Source organism: Indicator indicator, chromosome Z (genome assembly GCF_027791375.1).
Source record: "Indicator indicator isolate 239-I01 chromosome Z, UM_Iind_1.1, whole genome shotgun sequence".
NCBI lineage: Eukaryota > Metazoa > Chordata > Aves > Piciformes > Indicatoridae > Indicator > Indicator indicator.
The window spans coordinates 52,957,863-52,980,487 of NC_072053.1; the positions used below are offsets into that span (position 1 = coordinate 52,957,863).

General features: G+C 40.7%; 1 protein-coding gene across 1 annotated transcript in view; it reads right to left on the minus strand.

Annotated features, from left to right (window-relative positions):
* The window catches only part of FRMD3 (FERM domain containing 3), a 142,416-nt gene extending 123,874 nt beyond the window's left edge, over positions 1-18,542 (minus strand). Inside the window, exon 1 of the mRNA XM_054397696.1 lies at positions 18,444-18,542. Coding sequence (XP_054253671.1) covers positions 18,444-18,542 — 99 coding nt within the window. The remainder of the gene's footprint in view (positions 1-18,443) is intronic.
* Positions 18,543-22,625: the final 4,083 nt, after the last annotated feature.

A 22,625-nucleotide genomic window follows, 5' to 3' on the forward strand; every position in this document is an offset into this window, starting at 1 on the left:
ATTAAAAAAAAATATATATATACATATATATAAAAGCTTTGTGTATTATTCACGGTACAGTTTTGCCTGAAGCTGATGCAAACTATGACTTTGTTCCCACAGTAAGACATATTAGCTCTAAAGCAGTACACATTAACATCTAACTTCCCTCCAAATCCACTCTGCCAGAAGCTGAACAAGCATGGATCCATCCTGTTAGTTACAATACCCAAACTTCTGTCCCTTTGTATTGAAAAGCATTGGTTCAATGTATTTTTTTGCAGTTAACAAACACGTAATCTGTCATATAGCCTAGCTATAACTGATGAAAAGAAAGCATTTTAAGTACTCTAAAATTTAGATGTAAGGAAATGTATGCATATTTGCATATCCCATTCCTACATTTCTGGCATGGTAAGGAGATTATGTACACTCGTGTTCACTTCTAATTAAAGGGAAATCTGTTGAAAATATGAAAATTACTTTTGTAATCCAGGTGTACTATTAAACATTATGCATAATATCTCTGAGTAGTTTATGAATAATTGAATAAGCATGGAACTGGTTTTCCTTCATAGGTTTCGTCAGGAATTGAGAACAGTCACAGTCTGTTGGCGTTCTTCACCACAAAATCCCAGCAAACAATCATTTAAAAGTCAACTATGAAACATTCATCACAAAGCATTTATGCTCTTTAACTAATTAATTTTCTAACAGACATTCCTTCTTTTGTAATCTTTCAGAATTAACATTTAAGCTAGTTGCATCATGCCAAAACATGTCATCTAATCTAATTTTAACTATTCTATCTTAGTAAACTAATCTAGTTTAATTCAATTTTGTTTAGTCAAATACCTGACAAAAACCCACGGACACATTTTCATTATTCTTTTTCTAAATGTATTTTCATTTTCCTTAAGTGCCTCTAACTTTTTTTTTCCTACAAAACAGCAAACTACAATGCAAGACAGTAAGAAGCTCACCAGCACTTTTATTCTACTGCATTGTTCCCTAATACCTTGTTAAAACCTCTGAGTTTTTCACATTAAAACTTACAAATTAGAGATATCAGCTGTTTTTTGTTGTTAATGAGTTTAATAGATTTTTAAAGCATTAAAAAGCAGGCAAAAGGTGGGCCCATTACTGAATGAGATGGGAGATATAGCAACTGATGATGCAGAGATGGCAGAGTTGCTGAATGCCTTCTTTGCTTCAGTCTTCACTCCTAAGACCAGCCCTCAGGAACCTCAGTCTCTAGAAGCAAGGGTCAGTCAGGACTGGGTTAGAGATCTCTTATACCATCTGAAGACACACAAATCCACGGGTCCTGAAGGGATCCATCCACAAGTGCTGAGAGAACTGGCTGATACTGTTGCTGAACCTCTCTCCACCATTTTTGAAATGACATGGAGAATGGGAGAGCTGCCTGACGACGGGAAGAAAGTAAATGTCACTCCAGTCTTCAACAAAAGGCAAGAAGGAAGACCCAGGTAACTACAGATCAGTCAGCCTCACCTCCATCCCTGGAAAGATGATAGAGCAGCTCATCCTGGAGGTCATCTCTAATCACAAGACAGTGATTAGAAGACAATAGAAAACAAGAAGGTTATCAGGAGTAGCCAACATGGATTTACCAAGGGGAGATCCTGTCTGACTAATCTGATAGCCTTCTATGAAATTTATGACCAAATGGGCAGATGAGGGAAGAGCAGTGGATGCCATATATCTTAAGTAAAGCTTTTGATACTGTCTCCCATAACATCCTCATAGAAAAGCTCAGGAGATGTGGCATACATAGATGGCTGTCGGTGAGGTGGATTGCAAACTGGCTCCCCAACAGAGTTCAGAGGGTCGTCATCAGTGGCACAGAGTCAACTCGGAGGCCTGGGGCAAGTGGTGTTCCCCAGGGATCGGTACTAGGTCCAGTTTTGTTCAATATCTTTATCAACAATGTGGATGAGGGGATTGAGAGTACCCTCAGCAAGTTCCCTGATGATACAAAACTGGGGGGGGTTGGCTGACACCCCATCAGGCTGTGCAGCTGTCCAACGTGACCTGGACAGGCTGAAGAGCTGGGGAGGAATAACAACAGGCACCAGTACAGGTCAAGGGCTGCCCTGCTGGAAAGCAGCTCCACTTGGAGTGCTGGTGGACAGCAATTTCTCTATGGAATAACAATGTGCCCTTGTGGCCAAGAGAGCCAATGGGATCCTGGGATGCATCAAGAAAGGTGTGTCCATCAGGTCTAGGGAAGTTCTTCTAGCTCTCTACTCTGCCCTGGTGAGGGCACACCTGGAATACTGTGTCAAATTTGGGGGTCCCCAGTTCAAGAAAAATGGAGAGAATCCAGCCGAGAGCTACAAGGATGATTAGAGGACTTGAGCATCTCCCCTATGAAGAGAGACTGAGAGCCCTGGGGCTATTTAGTCTGGAGAAGAGAAGACTAAGAGGGTATCTCATAAATGTGTATAAATATCTGAGGGGTGGGTGTCAAGTGGAGGGGGCCAGGCTCTTTTCAGGAGCCTCTCACCTATGCCCCCTTTGTCTCCTTCCTGCTGAGCAAGAGGGAACACCCTTCTCAGTTCCCATAGTCCAGTCCACAAACTTCCAAAACACGCAACTCTGCACTACTTTCCAGGTCAGACCTTCTGAGAGAAAAGAGAAACTATGAATTATCATCTTCTAAACCTCTCTTTTCTTGGCAAAGATGACAATCTGTGGAGACAGCTACAGCATGCTGCCTGGTGTTGCTCCTTTGTCTGCCCATGCCTATCTAGGCAATTGTCTTATTTTAAGAACATAGGCACAGGATATGACTTAGCTGCATTCAAAGATTTAATAGATTATTGCCTGCCTTGGTGAACACTGTCCAACTGCAATATATTAAAATGTATTGACAAAGATGCCTTAGATCGCTATATTTTCACTCGGTTTCCATGAACCGAGAGCACATGCAGATGCAAGTACTACTTCTCACATAAATGGCAGCAACCTTTTATTTGTATAACGCACTACTCCTCTGAGTGTCCCTGGCTCAGATCTGACTAGGAAGTGTATCTTACTTTGTGTTCGCATAGCAAAATGGGGTCCTTATCCATGCCTTAGGCACTCAGACACTATTGTGACAACACACTGAACATTGCTACCACCACCCATTAAAATGCACTGCACATGCTCCATTCTCTCTGTCAAGCTGCCATTTGCATGTTGGCTCTAAGCTCCTTAAATTTATTAGATATATCAAGTTGTGATTTTTTTGATGTCTCTTTTTTTCAAATTACAAAAATTAAATAGCAGACATTCTTAATGAAAATCACCCAAACTTGTACAACACTTACTTATCATTTGAAAATGGCAATCCTGCAAAAACAAAGTGGTGATATGGTAGAGAAAAACAAATTACTAGCACAGAGAAAAATTATTATCAGTCCCTTTTGCAAGAAAGCAGAAAAGGTACAAAGAAAATCTGTGATAATACTAGCACCCATGAACACTGAGCTCTGAAAGAAACATGATTCTACCTTCTTCACCAGTTATAAGCCTCTGAAAGGCATGTAGTGTGATTTTTGGAAATTGAGAACGCTTCCTCTGCTGTGCTTTCTATTTGTACTCCTGAATGGTTACCCTGTAAACATTATATAGAAAAACATAATGCTTCAGATGATCTGGAGCACCTGAAGTCTGGCCACATACAGGGTCATAGCTTTGCTTGTACAAATCATAAGACGGGAAAGCTTAATGCTTAGCATCCCTCTGGGTCACAATATGTATCCCACCCAGCAGTAACCTAGATGGCTGCCTCTCTCCTGAGCACGTTGGAGGGACACACTGACCCTGTAAACCCAGGAAGAGTTTTACAGTTACACTGTAATCAACGCAAGCTTCACCTGGTACCCCTACAAAGCATCAGAGACTCAGGAGGCAGACAATAAATATGAATGATAATTCATTTTTCCACACTATGTGTAGCAGAGCACATTCTCATTCATGAGCTCTGCAGCAGACAAGTTCCACTTCAGTATAAGACACTCCATCCCACACAGTCACCTGAGGAACTAAATGTTTCTTAGGCAGCAGGGAAAGTGTTCCCACATGAATGCATCTACATGTAGAGATGGGAAAGCATTAGTGTTTCTATCCCAGATTTGGGAATTTTGTAATCATTCCTAAAGGCCTCATAAAGTGCTCCAAATGAAACCCCTTCCACTACAGCCTCTCTCCACAGCAGCTTTTATCCTTAAAAAACAAGTAATATACTTCTCAGCGTGCCACACAGGAGCACTATAAACAGAGACTGAGGGAGCTGGGTCGCTAGCTTGGAGGAGACTAAGGAGTGACCTCATTCACATTTATAAAAACATAAAGGGTGAGTGCCAAGAGGATGGATCCAGGCTCTTCTCGGCGATGCCCAATGATAAGACAAGGGGCAAAGGGTGGAAGCTGAGGCATAGGAAGTTCTATGTAAACATGAGGAGAAAGTTTTTCACTGTGAGAGTGACAGAACACTGGAACAGGCTGCCCAGTGGGGTTGTGGAGTCTCCCTCTCTGGAGATACTCAAATCCCACCTGTGTGATCTGGTATAGGTGATTCTGCTCTGGCAGGGAGGTTGAACTAGATGATCTTTTGAGGTCCCTTCCAGCCCTTAGCATTCTGTGATTCTGCAATACTTGGGGATGAGTGAGCCTACTATGCCCACAAAAAGTCATGGAAAATATCTCTTATTTCTCTGAGGGACTGGGACACATCAGTCAGCCCATTTCCCAGGAGCAGCCCTGACTATGACTGCAGGCCACTGCAGCCCCACTTCAGACATCTTCAGAACCATATTGCAAGCCAGAAGACCTGAATTCCACTACTGCTTAGTCTAGCTAAATTTTCATGTTGCTTCCGTTTAATTTTTCAGCAGCTGCTGCTGTTCTGCAACTGCCAAATACCTCACCAACACGCCAAGCCACACAGACCAAGACAGATGGAAAGCAACAGGCAATTTGTACCTCCACATGCTCCCATACTGTCTTGGGCATAAAGGCAATCATCCTACATGTAATTTTACTATTATATATTGTGACGTTTTATTAATTGTCTTACTGTCAGGGAACTGTTCCATAATTCGCTTAATAAAATTTTTACACCAACTAAACCACGAGATCAGAGTTTTAAACGTTTTTTCATACACTTAACAGAAAGTTAACATGCCAAATTTTCACTCACAACTCACATCTTTATATGCAATCTTCACCATTTTCGGTCTCCATACTTAAATACAGAATTACACTACCAGCATACATTCTGTGACATTTGGGCCACTCACAAGGAGAAGAATATCATCAATACGATAGAAGACTTGGCATCAGTTAAAGTGAATCTGCATAGATGGCAGAAGCAGTCATTAAGGCTTTACAGATTTGTTTTCCTCTAGTGTCAAAAATCCTTCTCACATGCCCTCAAGTGCTGGCATTTGGTTTTGATCTCTGATTTAGCTGAAAGATGTATAAAAATGGGCACAACATTACCAATTGCCAAAGCACCTGAGACAGCCTTCTGTGTTGTGTGAGTGCACAAAATATCTTGAGGTCATGAAACGTGTCAAAATGATGTTTACTTTGAACAGAAATATACAGTTATCTTGTTCATAAAGCAGAAACCTCTTTCTTCACAAGAAAGCTCATAGTATTTCTTAAAAAAAATACTGCTATAGGAATCTCAGTACACCTTTTCTAAGCATACATTTATTTATCTGTTCTATATCAGGAATGCATGGGCAAGGCTACATAGTCCAAAATGAGAAAAATAATACTCTGTAGAAGCAGATTCAGTTTTAATTACAAAGTATCATCTAATATGTGGACACAACAGAAAAGCAGAATTCCTTAAACTGGCTTCCCCCCTGGATTCCTAACCTTTCTTCATCAATCAGCCTGCAGAACAAAACACTCAAGAATTCTCCTTAGCAGACATTCTGCTTTCTGCTTAAGTAGTGAATCCACAGGAGATAAAGGAGGCAGAGAGAGGTGAGAAAATGCAATTCCTCCTGTATCTTTCAGAGAAGTGCCAAACACTACGTAAGGCACAAACCATGTTCACCATGTCTCTTTCTGTCTTCTCTGAGTACTGTCAAGTCAGTGAATAAGGAATTTCATAAAGGATTTGCATGTCACCTGCTTGCTCTTTAAAAACAAAACCAACAAACAAATAAAAAACACCCCCCCACACACAGAAATTAGGAGACAGAAATATTTCCATTATTCCTGAACAAATCCAGGATCATTCACGATTTCACACAACATGTCCATTATAAAGAAAGAGCAAAGATCAGTACTCTAAAGACTTAAAGCGCTGGATCTCAATTTAAAAATACTTTCTTTGGGAAAGACAAAAAAAAAATATAGTATGTAGTTTGAGAGAGTAGGCCTAGGAGACCATGAAAATAAAGATTTTCTTAGTTTAAAATTGATTAAATGGAATCAAATTGGAAAAAATAAATTGATGTGCAAGAAGGTGAAGAAAATTAAGTTTCTAAGGTATGACTTTGCTTTTATAAAACCTCATTGTTATAAATCACAATTAGCAAGACAAAGACACAAACAGAATGCTATAAAAGCCTTACAACTAAACAAACCATTACAAGGAAGTTAGAAGGTGTACATAAATACGCAAATTAACTTTGTGCAGACAATATGTTACCAAGAGCAACAAAATTATAACAAAATCAAAATAATTCACTAATTCACTGAGCCAGTAAACATACCAAAAATTACAAAAAAAAAAAAAAGCCAAACAAAAGCCAAACAACACAGATGAGAAAACCCTGACAAAAGCAAACAAACAAACAAAAAACACAGCCACAAGCAAATACCAAAATACAGCACGAAGCTTGAAAAACTCATTCTTCCGGTATTCACTGTCCAAAGACTAACTCTAGATCATTCTTAAAATGATGACTGGAAAAAAGAGTGAATGAGAAACACCTTACTGTGTTTTCCTTGAAATTATGCCATGAACTCTCCTGGGCAAGACACAGACCAGCCTCTGACTATCAAGAATGTAACAACTATTTGAATTTTCTCTGTGAAGTACTTACAGGAATCAGCAAACCAGGGAATTACGATTATCAACAGATCTAGGTTTCTGTTGTGTACCAAACACAGTGTATTGCCCTACTTCCAAAAAAAAATTAGAAGCCATAACTTAAAAGTGGCATGAGTACAAATGCTGTGAAAAGGACTAAAAACTGTCTGGGAGAAGTGAAGGAAAAGAGCAAAAAAACGACACTTAACTGCTGAATTAGGTGGTGTCTTCAGAAAGGTATTGTAGGAGCCTCGGCTTAGATATGGTACTGATAACTTCACCCATAAGGGAGAAGGCAGTAAGCCAAAAGCTGCTGAAAGGCAGAAGTACAAATAAAATGCAATGACTCTGCAAAGCAGAATTACCACTCATATTTCTCCTCCTGTCACAATCCAGCCGAACCCCCAGTAACAAGCTGCACCAGCTTCTAACAGAGCAGGGAGACGTGTAAGTTACTTAGATAATCAAAGAGCAACAGAGATCACTTCTTGATACTTTAAAGCAAAAGTGAATTAAAACATAAACAGATTAGAGTAGTACAGATCACCTTAACAGCTGTAAAAATAGATTTATGAACTACCTGTTCTTTCACTTGAAAGAGTTTCAAAATAATAAAACAAAATCAGGTGCAAACACTGGAAGGGTGTAGTCAATACTGCCATCTTCTCTGCAACACACCATGTATTGCACTGAAATTTCTACACAACTGGAGTCTTGCTCTCTTCCCTACAATGAATCAGTGTCCAAATCCTGGATCACAGTATTTCCACACATCACAACACCCCCTTAAGTGTGGGGTGCACTTTGTGCAATCTCATCATCATAAGATGAATTAATCATTCCCTTATTGTCTTTTCCCTGAAATTACACCATGAAGTCATCTGCGCAAGATACAAACCAGCCTCTGACTATTAAGAAGCTACAGGCTAAAAATTGTTATTTATTTGGTGCATATAAACCACACACAAAAAAATAACCAGAATTATATGAACACACTGTACCAAAACTGTGTAGAATGTTGTTTATTTGTTTGTGGGGTTTTTTTTTCACCTTTATGTGCCACTTTTTGCTTTAACACCCTTAAGTCAGCAGCATCGTTTGGTTGGGGGACTGACAATTCCTGCTCAAGTCTTATTCCGTTCTGGTGGCTGTAAAGTACCAACCACCAGGTCATAGGAGAAAACTAATCTGTAAATCCTGGCAACATGAGAAGATTCTCCAGTCAAAACAGAAAAGCCTCCCTGGATCTACACCTAGCAACTGGCAGGGGCACCATGAGCTGCTGGAGTGATTTCATGTGAATGGCTGAGTCTGCACAGTGAATCACTCTAAGCACTTGTCTGCAAAAGCCTCTGCTGTTTCCTTCCTTTTCCCGGATGAAGCTAAAGAAAACCCATTCAGAGCAGGAGTAAGCAGGGTCAGTGTGTTTGGTGCACTCCACCTATTGCCACTCTGAACGTCTCGAAATGAATCCTTTAAATCCTCTAAATTCAGGCAAGGTGTCCCACCGCTTCAGAGTTCAGCTCACATCCCAGCTAACTGTCCTATCTAACACAAGAGCAACCATCACTCTGACTGACAAGTATTATCTTCGTTAACCAATGTTAAAAGTAACTTAACGAAAGTGAAAGTGAAAGCTGACTTTTAGTCTGAAGACCCTAAATCCTGTGATTTAAAGTAATTTCAGTAGTATCTCTGTGGAGTGCCTAGCAATTTTTGCAATTACTGTTCCAAAGAAATAACCACATCGAATTCTCACTCTACCACAGGGCTTGGAGTTTGTCAACAACAAAACCAAAACAAAACAAAAACAAACTGAAAAAAATCACAACCAGCTGATGTCTGATTCTGTATAGACTCTGCAGCTAAGCACATTGAAAAGTAAATCTGGATTACAGGTGCAAATCTAAGATTACAGCCACAGATCCTAAAAACACAGATATTTTGTAAACGCCTACTAAACCCAGTGCTAGTCTAGCTTAACTACCACTGTTTAAGATGCTTCACACAATACTTCAGATTTTCGACTTAGAAGGACAGTGTCAAAACACAGTTGAAATCCACCACCCACACTACCAAACTATCAGGGTATTTCCTGACAAAAATCCAGTCTGTGCCAGTCAGCATTCCTCCTGAGCACTTTCTAGGCATGGTCTGGCAGACAGAAGGTTCCAGGATCCATTCCCAAAAGGCAGTTCATATGCAGACACTCTGCTTTGGAGACAAAACCTCTGACTAGCTTCTGCGTCTGGAAACAATACAAACACGCTATTACAACAGTGTGAACTTCATGCCTCAATTTCCACAGAAGTTCACTGTTAATTTCAAATTGTTTGTGACTGCTTTTTTGTCTGTTTATATTTAATAGATTATTAAGTCCTGTTGCAATTTATCTTGATACAGTTGGGTTAGTGGGGGTGAGGGGCTTGATTGGTTGGTTTCATTTTTCACTCCCATTTCTTTTTTGCTTCTGTTGCAGTTACACAAAAGATCAAAAAGATGGGCATACAGATTGACTGTATGAAAGAGGCTTTACACAGTGTTGTCAGAAATACCCTAAGTAATCTCTGTAGCATGTGGCCTTTTAGAGTAAATTTACATATTACAACATCAGAACAAAAAACAGCCAGGTGCAAATCTCGAATTTTGTTTTTACTTTTATAAATCACAATTCACTTCCAAACAGGGTTGCTACAGGGAAAATAACATTGTGAGATAATAAGTTTGCAATGCGCAAATCATATCTTAAATCCTGATTGCTTACTTCTTTGAGGGGTTTAAATAAACAAGGGAAAAATAACAAGCATTTTTAATGAACATGTTGATTCATTTAATATTATTGCAAAGGAAGCCTTTAAAGAACAATAATTGGAAATCACTTAACTATCTTGAATGGCCAGACTTCTGTTTGCAAATCCTTCTGCTGAAAAGAAACCCTCACAGTATATAGCCCATATTTTCTCATTTCTGTCTGTCAGCAACCTTGAGAAATTTTGTATGTATACTTAAGCTTATATAGATTCGTATGACATATTTCATCTTGAAGTTTCCAGCATTGCTTTCTGTTAGGGGAAACTTCATCTAAATGTAACAGTACTAGAGCATCAGTGTTCATTCTTCATCATTGGCTCCTCCTCAAGTCATTTACCAGTACCTCCCATGAACAGCACAGTGAATAGGATTGTTACTGTTCACACTGGACCTACTACTGCCATAATTAACCTTGAGCTGGACAATAGCATCCACTTGAAAGCACACTGAAATGGCAAGGACTGATTATTGACACATCTCTATCAAAAAAAAAAAATTACAAACACTGAAAAGAGGAAAATGTATTAACTGAATTCCTGTAGCTGAAAATGTTATAATAAAGTGGAGTAGGAAGAAAGAAAAGAGTTTCGGAGTTGTTTGTTTTGCTTTTGGTTTTATCTAAAAAAAAAAAAAAAATTAATTACTACTGAATTATTACAATTGTGTTTTCACTATCAGCAATTAAACCAGAGTGTGAACAAGGTAGTCTGACAGGAGCAAAAATATGATTTCTAAGATCTATAAAGGGTTTCCAAGAAAGCAAAGCTAGAGAGCAAAAGATGAGGCTATATTTAAGCAAAGAATGAAGGACCAGACAAGCAGCCTCAGCTGAAGGAAGAGCCATAAGGAGTTATTTTCCATATGCAGCAGGGAAAGACCCAGCAGAAGTAACCTGGTGACAGCTTGGCTTTAGAAGGAAAAGGAAAGAAAGACTAAAAATCTGAATATTATTAACCTTGGCAATAGGTTGCTGTTATCCACACTGGGGAGTGGAGGGGGGAAGCAAAAAGAGAGAATAAGAAGATTAAGAGAGCTGCTTACAATACGCTTGATTTAATAAGCCAAAATACCCAGAAGAAAACAAGCTAAAGAAAACAAGCACTTTATCACAGGAAGAATTCTCTCCAGTCCTCCCAACCACCTGCTTTTTTTGAGGGAGAAAGGAAAAATCAGCTGCCATTTCTCTCACATTCTTTATCCTAAGTGTTTCCAACTTGTGTTTTAAACACACCGTCTTTTCCAGGGGACCAGCAACAACCATATCAGCAAAATTCAGCCTCTTTTATTTCAGCTTCCCAAACAAAACCGATCTCTTACTTTGTTAATTTCAGGAGCACTGACATTCCTGACCTATACAGAAAATTCAATTTAGGCAAATACAACAAAAAAGTGAAAGTACAGTAATTCCTCACCAGTGATTCATTTTGGCTCTAATGTTAGGCCAATTAATTCTGACAAATGATGACTTCTTGGTTGCCTTGTATATTAGATCCCTATCAGCGCACTGAAGATGCCTAGACAGACAAGAGCATCTCTAAGTGCAAGCAGAATAAGCCTCACAAAGCACCAAAATCCCTTGCAAGACAAAAGACTGTATGAAGTTCTTGCAAGCAGAAAGAACCCTGTATCTCACAGGAGACACTTTACACCCCATAGAATCAGGTCAGTGATTTGCAGTTTGGAGACCTGAGCTGTGTTCCATTGTATTACTGATTTTCCAGTTGTCTTTTATTATTGTTACAGCTCTACCTCTACAGTTTTAGCCACTGTCCAAATATGCATGACAATAAAGAATGCAAAAAATTTTATTCACATCTGTAAAAAAAATAAAAGGTGGGTAAAAGTGAAAAGATTATATTTTCATTTTAAACGAGTAACTGCCCTTTTAGCTTGTCCCTGTTAACTAGCTAACTTTGTCTAAGGATACGTGCACTTTTCATATTTTTTCCTTCACAATGCAGCACCAGACCTCAACAATATATTAAAACATCACCTACGCTGTATTTAGTGAAATGTATGTTCATCTTCAACCCTGGACTGGGCAAGTCCTGAAGTACACATCCATGCTCCCGCACTTTTGTTTTCTAGCAATCAAGATATGAAGTACAACAACAACTCCAATGCAGAAGAAATACAGAGCTAAAATGAAAGGCAAGATCGTTGCCTTTAAGAGAGAATTTTCAGATTTTGTTCATTGATCAGACAATACAAAGTGTGTGAAAAAAATGATTTGACATCATTAATAAAGCTTTATCCAACAGAAAAGTAGTTCAGCTGCCATTTGGTGTACATTAGATAAAATTTTTCATAACCCAACTTAAAAAATATTTTCATTTAAGAATAACAAAAAATAACAAAGGAGTTTGTGAACTGGTAGCAACACATGAGTATTACACATAGCTATGTGTCTTTCCCCTACCAGAGATACAGAAACCAATGATAAGCAAACACAGACCATCACAAACACTTATTGAAATCCATCAAGACGATTAATTTTTTATTCTGTCATGAGAGCTCATAATACCCTAGTAACTTCCTAGTAGCACTTTCTACTCGTTTTCTTTTCAGCTCTGTAAAGAACTAAGGGCACATCCATAGGCATTATTAAAAAGAAAACATGTTCCTGCAAATTAAATCAAACATGCAAAATAACAACAGAGATAGCTCTAACACATAGGCTTAAGTTTAATTAGAGAGGCTTCTCATCTGCAGCTCTCAGTAAGAGTACTTATTTTAACTGTACAATTAGAGACTCAAGCATAAAGATAGGAATACAAACCCTAGTATGCAGTTTCTAAAGTGTGTCAACAGAACATGGCAAAGAATCCATCCTAGCTTGCATCCCCCGTCCTTAGAACTCATCTAACTATTCTGAACCAGGAAAGTATCATCAGCTCAAGATGCTTGCTGATTACAGTTCTGACATCACTTTCAGGATAAATATAAATTCACTAAATCTCCTGCCTGCTGTCTACATAATCCCTTAACCTTTCCCTTTCCGCATCCATAGCTTGCTGCCACCTTCTGAGCTCCGGCCTCTGTATCTTTTTCAATCTCATGCTGCCTTCCCTTTCCCACTTACTTTTCCAAATTATCAACATTCAGGATAACTCCACGATGAGATTCATGGTCACTACTCTTTCATCTCACAGCCTGCTTCAGTGTGTTGTTCTGGTTTTTACACTTTATTGAGGGATGAGAATTTTAAAGAGTCCTTTGGTTAGCATCTGCCTGCAATACATGGACCAAGGAGAAAACACTGAGCAACAACACGAGTTTCCAGTCATCAGAGTGCTACAAAAAGAAATATACAGGACAGCGAATGTCAAATTCAAAAAGATAAAATAGAAATTAAAAACAATCAAGCTAGCAAATCATTAGCCAGACTATAGACAGCAATATTCAAACTCCACAAAACTGCTTGTTAATTAAGAGTAAAAACACACAAGGCCGTCATACACTATTGGACCAGCAGCAGAAAGAAATCAGCCTTCTCAGATTTTGTCATGCTCATTTTTACTTCTGCAAAAAGGTAAAAGGTCTAAGAACAAAATACAAGTAAATCAATGATTTACTCTGCTTGTTTTGTTTCCAATTCTAAACTAGATTTTTAAAATTACATCTTCTTGTTCAAAAGACAGATAAATTCAAGTTTGTTCTTTTCAATGACAATTAAATAATCATTTAGATACATTTTTTTAAAAATCAATAGTGTGGTTGGTGGATATTTTTGAGGACTTCTACACAGATTGTTTCAGAAGGCTTTTTCAAAGCAAAAGTCTGTGTCACTACAAAGGCCCCATTACTACACAGTTTTACTTATGGACTGAAATAAACACACAGTCCATTTGTATGGACTACAAATAAACACACAGACAGCAAAGTTCATTATCACTGCCAGTAATAAGCTCCAGATGACAGAAAAGTCTCATTCACGCCAACCTTATCTCCAATTTCAGACAGCTGGACTGAAACAGCCTAACAAGCAAAGTAAAAATTGTATTAGTTTAAAAATTAAGTAATACATTAAATTAAGCATTTTTCTGCAGTCAGCTTGTAATTATTAACCTCATATAGGTAAATCGATTTAGAGCAATAATGTTTACCAATACACATGCATATTTTGAAAACAATCAGAGAAACAGCAGCAGCTGTAGTCTCTCCAGTTAAACAAGGCATACTGAAGCCCATGCCTTGTATAAAGCATGCCAATGTGGCACCACTGGGCCCAAGGTGTATCCATGCATTTAGTAACAGTCTACTGCAACAGGACCCTTACAGTTAACTCACAACTGAAATAAGCACAAACAATGTTACAGAATATACCAGGCAAAAAAAATATATATTTTTTCCACTATTTAAGATGTTTAGGCTACTGTTATTAAAAGGCTAGTTAGATGTAAAAAGCCTGCAAAAACGGGAGTGAGAGTTATGTCAATGACTCAGAAAATAAGTATCTCATTAGACCTCAGAAAGGAGGTCTTCCTGCTGCTCTAGACACATTTCCAATAGTTTTGAAGACCTACTTCCCCCCTGCTGTCTTTCAAACTTGGATTATGTGCTTTATCAGACAGCCTGCACAAGAAGGTCAATTCTGTCTCTTGCACAGCAGAACACACCATGGGCACAGGCCCTTCAAGATGTTTTTCATAACCTCTCTATTTTGGCTGTGCCACTACAAGTTCATCCTACTGTTTCTGTAAGACTGCCCAACATGCAGGTCTCAGAGAGGCTTCACAAACAAAAAAACATGGGAAAATAAATATCATCACAAACATTAGTTAAGCATTTCTTGGGCCTCAGCCCTTTTCTATGCCTGTCACCACTTAGGCTAATTTGCAGTCACAAAGTCTCTCAGATGAGGAGAATACACTAAATTCTGACCTTTGGGCAGCAGACCTAGCCCTGAGCAACTTGATGACCTACATGGCAGCTGCACAGCTCAATAACTAGTTGGCTGGAGTCTGCAAATGCGTGATTCATCTCTGATTCCCCCCACATCGCCCCATATGTTGTCACTAGACTCTCAGCTATAAAATCCACTTTCTAAAAGCAAACTCTATTAGCCTGCCTGTTTGCTAAAACGCTGCTTTTAAAGAACTGTAATAATAATCTTTTTAAAATACTTATTTTCCTACCTAAACACTAATTTATACAGGAAGAAAAAAGGTACACACAGCTGTAACACCTATACACATCTGCTCTTACTTACTTTTCCTAACTCTACATCCCAATATTTTAGCTGAGTAACACACAATTCTGGTTGTACACTTTGTAGGGTCAAAGACTTATACTGCATCTGAAAAGATTTTACTCAGCATACTGAGTGCACTGAAGTGGTACTGGGGCCCTCTGATACTAGCTCATATGTGCAACCCTACTGTTGGAAAGAGAGACTTCAAAAGGTAGGGTTTGGCAAAACTCAGTTCACCAAACTACAGCATATCATCGGCTGCATCCATCACCATCCAGACTAGCTTTGTGTCTTACCTCCTCTCCCACCGAAAACACACAGCTAGAATTTCAGTCGTCACCATTCCTTACTGCATCCCATGTACTTAAGAGATTTCTCAGTGTTGTAGAATTAGGCTTTCTTATCATCTTAATGACCAAAACACAGCTGTGCAACATGTTCCAGCTAGCATAATTTCAGCATCTCTGCTGTTAGCCCAGCAGCACATCATCTGGGCTATTTTGTTCCACTGAATATGCATCGGTAAGTACATACACAACTAACTTGCAACCTTTTTTTTTCATTCAAAAATAAAATAGTAGCATTATGAAAGCTCCTAGCAAGTTTTACCCATATTATGAAGTTTAAATGCAGATATTGAGAGGGTAAGAAGTTGAGTGGTTAGACATTTCTAGTCTCATGTCTTAACAGCTATACACATACAAGAAGATAAATAGATCATACAGCTAAACTATGTCTCCCTTGTATATACAAAGGTAGGAGAAGGTATATGCAGACAGAACTACGAAGTTCAAAGACTATGGCACAGGAAAGAGCAAAAGGTAAGTCAAAACTATGAAACGTCATCCTTAATTGCCTGTTTCTGCTGAAGTGACCAAGAGCAAAGTAGTTCCTTATATTATGATCCACACTTACATATTTAGAATTCCTGTACCTAAAAATCCTGGGGAAAAATAAAAAACAGGAGTCATTCACACCATTTTAAATATTTCTGGTTAGTGTGTAGACTCAAGAAAACAAGTTCTAGATGAGTTTATAACAAAACAATCCAATTTTCAGGATTATCCTTAGAACTGTAGTAGTTATAATATTTTCAGCTCTGGCATAAAGCACTTCTGCCTGCATTACCAGGTGGAAGGAGCCATGACGATTCAATACCGTTCAACTGGTTCTGAGCTCATTACCTCATCTTGCACAATGTCATGCCTACAGCAATGACTGGCTTTTTTGACCCTGTGGGCATTACAGGCCATACTCTGCACATGTAAATCTGTTGGGCACTATAAATCTACAGAGCTGTAATGACAGCATCTCAGATCCCGACTTTAAATTCATCATTGTTTAAAGAAATCAATTTTTAGAAATAAGTTACACAAAGCTTCCATTAAGCTCCAAGAAAAGACTCTGAAGGCCATTCTGCTTCTTACCCATTAAGCTATGATCTCATAATCGCACTATTCATTAACAAGAGTACTACAATGATACAGGTACAAGATGGCTCGGTAATTTCCTGTTACTTCCAGGCTACATATTGTCTCATCGTAACTAGAACACAAGCATAAATTAGAAGACACATGACTGGAGAGCAGCCCTGCAAAAAGAGATCACAGCATGCTGGCTGACAATGGGCTCAATACAGGTCAGCAGTGTGCCCTGGCAGCTAAGAGGGCAAACTGCATCCCGGTGTGTATCAAACACTGTGTAACTAGCTGGTAAAAAAGAAGGTGATTATCCCACTGTATTTAGAGTTGGTGCAGCTTCACTTTGAGTGTTTTGTCCATTCTGGGCCCCACAATCTAAAAAGGATGTGGAGATCCTTGAACGCATGCAGAAGAAAGCAAGAAAACTTGTGAAGGGGCTGGAAAGCCTATCCTGTGAGGAGCAGCTGAGGACTTTGGGTTTGTCTAGTTTGGAGAAAATGAAGATGAGGGGTGATCTCATTGATTTCTGCAGCTTCCTGAGGAGGGAAAGTGAGAGGGAGATGCTGATCATTTCTCCCCACCATCCAGAGACAGGGAACCTGGGAGTGGTTCAAAACTGCTTCAGAGAAGGTTTAGACTAATCATTAAAAGCATTTTCTTATTGAGATGGTGGCCAAACACTGGAACAGGCTTGCTAGAGAGGTGGTTGGCAACCCAAGCCTTTCAGGTTCTAAGAGCCATTTGGACAATGCACTTAATAATTTGCTTTAACTGTTGATTAGCCCTTAAGTGGTCAATTTGTTGGATTAAATGACCATTGCAGACCCCTTCCAACTGGAACTATTTTCTTCTATCCTAGTATTAAATGGTTCTACTGGAACTACTAAAATCAGAATTTGGTCCAAGCAGAAACGTAACTTTTGCACCTCATGGCACTTGATTTTTTCAACCATAGTTGGGCTTTATACAAGACCACCAAGGTGACTTAGAGCTGTGGATATCTCATACTACCAGAGAGACATAAAGATACCATTTCCTAAAAGGCCATTAATATCTTCCAATCTGGATTCCAAGTTCATCCCAGTGATTGTACAAATGCCATGGAAATTTCAAAGACAGTAATTTGGTTTCTAATACTTGCAGATAAGAATCTGTAAGACTTCCATAATGTATCAGCAACTGGGTCCTGTTACAATACCTGACATACCCCTGCTTTCACACACTTCAAATCCTGCTGCTCCAGCAAAAACTCACAACTTCCTTACTTTTCACCTCCTTATTACTTGAAGGAATAAAAAGAGACTATGTAATTAGAAAGAGAGATTACAGGTAAATTGCTTTCTTTCCAACTGCACAACTACTATCGCCGAAAATCCTAAATTATCTTTTGCCTTAAAATGAGGAGCTGCGCTTCATCGTGAACTCTGCCCACTGTCTTAGTAACGGCGTTTCCTCATGCCGAACACAGCGGGCCTTGCTCCCAGGACACGGCTTTCCGGCACCGGAGAGCAGCTCTCCTCCTCCGCAGCACCTCCGCAACAAGAAGTGTCTCCCGGGGCTCTCCGCTACCGCGCCACGGGACAGGAAAGATGCCGCCAGGGTCTTCCTCCTCGCCCGGGCCACTTCTCCCCGAGGTCCGCCCGCAGCCCAGCGGACTCCTCCTACTCTCGGGGTGCCGTGCCGGGGGTGCCCCGCCGCTCCGTGCCGTGCTGTGCAAAGCCGTGGCGCAGCGCCGGGAGCCGGCGGAGAAGGCACGGGTGTCCGCGTCGCAGGTGCGCGGAGCTCCGCACCGCTGAGTGCGACACGAGGGGAGCTCCCGCAACCGCCGCGCCGAGCCGCTCGGGCCCTGCCGCCAGCTCCGTGCCGGTGAGCCGCCGCCCAACTCCCAGCCCGGCTCCGCGCTCCACGGGCCAGGGTGCCCATGCCCGCCGACCCTGCCCGCCGCCGCCGCCCTTCTCCCCACCGGCACCTGGATGTGGCAGGAGATCTCGGAATCGTCCAGCAGCCGCACGGTGCATTTCATCTCCGGGCTCAGCGACCTGATGCTGGAGCTCCGGAACCGGATCATCCCGGCAGCCCGGCCGCCGCCGCTGCCCCGCAGGCAGCCGCAGGGGGCCAGCCTGCAGCGGCGCCCGGCCGAGCACGGCACGGCGCGGCGGCGCCGCCCCTCAGCCCCGCGGCTCCCCGCCGCCGCCCGCCATCCTCCCGCCCGCCCGCCGCGGATAGGGCCGCCGCTGCGTCAGGGTCAGGCTGTGCTCCGCTCGCCGGCTTCAGCATTCTCCTGCGCCCGCCCCTGGCACGGCACGGCATGGCGCGGCGCGAGGCGGTGGGGGGCAGCCCTCTGCTTTTGCCTGTGCCCTCTATTCCAACCCACCGACCCCGCGGGGCTCTGTTCGTCAGTCTGAGTTTAAAAACGCAGCCCCGAAAGGGAATGGTCAGCGCGTTCGTCTGACGAGACAAACCCTGCCACAGGCGTGCTTGCTTCGCCTGGTAATGAGGGCACCTGAGCGACTGGTACTCAAGTGGAAGTGCGCGGTGCCCCACAACGCGGGGACATCCCTTAAGCTGCCGGCGGGGAGAGAAGTCCCACGCTGCCTGATCGCCGACACTGTGGGTCTCCGGGCTATCCCAACAGAGCCCCATGCAGTAGGAGAACTGTGAAATATGTCTATATATGTAACGAAATTTACCAAAGAGGACGGACACATTACAAGGAACAGAAGAAGGCATAACGTAACTTCATGTAATGGTGCAAGTCTTAGGGACTTGTTTGCTCAGGGAAAAAGAGTGGTCCATTAGGGAGAAGCAGTCTCATCCTGTTGGTTTTCTAAGTGAGAAAGAAAATACAGCATCTAGCAGCTTCGTTGTTACGTTCTCCACCACAAAATGCTATATGTATTTGTGCAAAACCTTGCAAGAAGCAAGCACTCAAGTTGACCAGCATCAAAACATGGATTAGCACTCAGTCAGAAAAGGATCTCTTCCTTTTTCAGTCTGAAATTAAAAACAACCAGTGCCAAATAGGGTGTGATTTGAAGTCTACAAAGAGAAAAATAAAAGTACTGGCAGCTACACACAAGGTGTAGTTCAGGCATTTTGCCTAACTGTGGTTACTTGTCAAATTCCATGTTTTGAAAATAGTTCTGTTTGTATGCAATATTCTCTTGAAAGTCCATTGGAAAAGCCTAAGTGCTGCCTGCAAACTTTTCCTTTGGCTTTCCGGAGGACTGCTAACATTGGAAAATACAGACAACTGTAAATAGATGGGAAGTACATAATGCTCGCTACCATCAGCTAATATATATGCAAAGCCTTTTAATGTGGAACATAGAAGAAAAGCCATAAGGATGTGCTTCTCATAAATGATAAAATGCTTCAAATCACACAGTAAGTAGTGAAGCAAACCAAGGAGTACTTAACATAGATCATTCACCTCAATAGCCAGTGAGCCCATAAAGCATGGAATAAAGTCCTTATCAGCTGAGATACCAGTTAGGGACACCCTCTCCTTAACAATAAAACTGTCCCATGGGACAGTCATAGAATCGTAGAATTCACCAGGTTGGAAGATCATCCAAGATCATCCAGTCCAACCTATCACCCAGCCCTATCCAATCAACTAGACCATGGCACTAAGTGCCTCATCCAGTCTTCTCTTGAACTTCTCCAGGGACAGCGACTCCACCACCTCCCTGGGCAGCCCATTCCAATGGGCAATCACTCTGTGAAGAACTTCCTCCTAATATCCAGCCTATACCTCCCCTGGAACAACTTGAGACTGTGTCCTTTCATTCTGCTGCTGGTTGCCTGGGAGAAGAGACCAACCCCCACCTAGCTACAACCTCCCTTCAGGTAGTTGTAGACAGCAATGAGGTCACCCCTGAGCCTCTTCTTCTCCAGGATAAATAACCCCAGCTCCCTTAGCTCCTCCTCATAGGACTTGTGTCAGTAGAGGCAGGATTTCAGCCCACATATGGATAGACTCTCAGATGACGCAGATTTTCCTGGTTACAGCAAAGAAGAAATCTTTTATTTCTAAGACAGATATTTTACCTTTCCCTCAGTCTCTGCAGCATGTCTTTCTCCATCTAAGAGGAGAGGAGGGAGTTGACCAGTCATTAAGGTTTAGGAAGCAGGTCAAAGTCTACCACTGTCACAAGAGGTTTTTTTGCTTCACTGGAAGGACCACATGAAGAGGAATGTCCCAGGACTTCCCAGAACTGACTTATATACTGCAAATGTGAACTGGTATGTTCCAATAGAATTATGCCTGCAGGAGCAGAGAGCTCAGCAAAATTTGCTAGCGTTAAAGACAGGTCACTTGTACCTTTTTGACACCACATCCAGCATAGACTTGAGAGTTCTGTGAGACAAGTAACAGGTTTCTGTGTTTGTTACCACAGAAATACAGTTATCACTAGCAGAGAATATGGCAGCCGTCTAGTAGGATGTCACCAAATGAATGAAATGATCAAAAATAAACGCTCCACTGCACAGGAAAAAGATGGGGCAATGAATGCACATGCTCCATCCAGTTGGAACTGCAGGATGTAAATCCATCAGATTAATTTTGCATCAGATATTAGGACTTCCATTGCTTCCTTATTCAAAAAGCATTATAGCCCTTTTTTTTTTACCTAACCTACAAATAGGAGGTTTTTAATATCTCATAAAATTACAAATTATACACAAAAGCCCACAAACATTTCAAAAGCCATGCTTGACTGAGTGCACCTTTTTTTGCCATGTCTTGACAGCCAAACAATCCTTATGAAAAGATCACCTGAAAAGTCTGGTACTTCGGAAACTGACATTAAATAGTACAGCAAATATTACAAAACCTAAAACAACACGTAGATAAATTCAATTCAGTTACCAATTGTCTTGGTTTGAGTTAGAACAGAACTGATTCCGTTTAGTGGATTTTACTTTTCAGCTCAGTATCTTCTGCACTTTCTGAAGTTAACAGCTTATCTTCACACATAGCAGCTTCTTCTAGAAGTGTGCTTGGTGTTCATAGTTGCTAGTAAGTATTGGTGTGCAGAAAGAGTCTTGCTTACGCTTACTGCAGTAGTGACCAAATTCACTGCTAAATTTCATGCGCCAGTGCAAAAGTAAAAGGTAGCAATTGTAAGGCAGGAGCAGACAGGATTCTCATTCTTTGTTCACCTAATTGGCCACTGATTTAATTTTCTTTAATTTTCTTTTCTGAGTAAGGTTGCTTTCAATGATACTACTAACATCTTCAAGTTTAAAATATTTCAGCTGGAGACAGATGATCTGAACATTAGGCTTCTCCAGAACATAACTGCAAGAGTCGAGGGTGAGGATTGAGCTAGAATTAAATCAGGGATTCTTTTACTATAGTCAGGGACATGCGAGTTTTGCTCTCAGTCATAAGGTCCATAGGAAAGCTAGCTTCATAGGTATCCTTGAGGTCCGATTACACAGAAGATTTGGATTACTTCTGAAGTTCATCAGGCAAACAAGATTTTTTTGCATATACTTTGTTATCTTCAGTGGAATTGCCCTGGAAACACACGCTGTACTTATGTAAAATATATCCAGAACCCATGTGAAAACTAGCTAACTGAATGGCATTGCAAGCAGCACTCAAAAAATGAAGAAAGAAAAAAAAAGCGCTCATCAGATGTTGTATGTACAAAGAGATCCCACACTTATGGAGTGCTTTTTTCAGTTTAAGCAAGCATTTGGAAGGCAAAAATATCAATTTCAATTTACAGCAAAAAACAACTGTAAAGAAAAAGGAGGGGTTTGCTACTCAAAAGGGCTATCACATCTGAGTATTATGCCAGTAATTTGAAAACTGTATATAAAATAGTATTGGAGATTTCTATAATGCTTATTACTATAATAACAAACCCTAGAAGTATTTATGATACCAAAATTGCAAAGAAAATCTATTTAAATAGCAAAGGTTCCACTGATTGCAATGAGGGCAGATGAGTCAGAGGGTAAAATGTTAATTCACATAGAGTTTCTATTTTCTTTTAAGTTACAAAAACATCACATATTAGTTACATAAATGAGAAGGCAGCAAAATCTGTAAAATATGGCATTATTGTGGGGAGATTCAGACTGGACATGAGGAAGAAGTTCTTCCCCATGAGAGTGGTGAGAGCCTGGAATG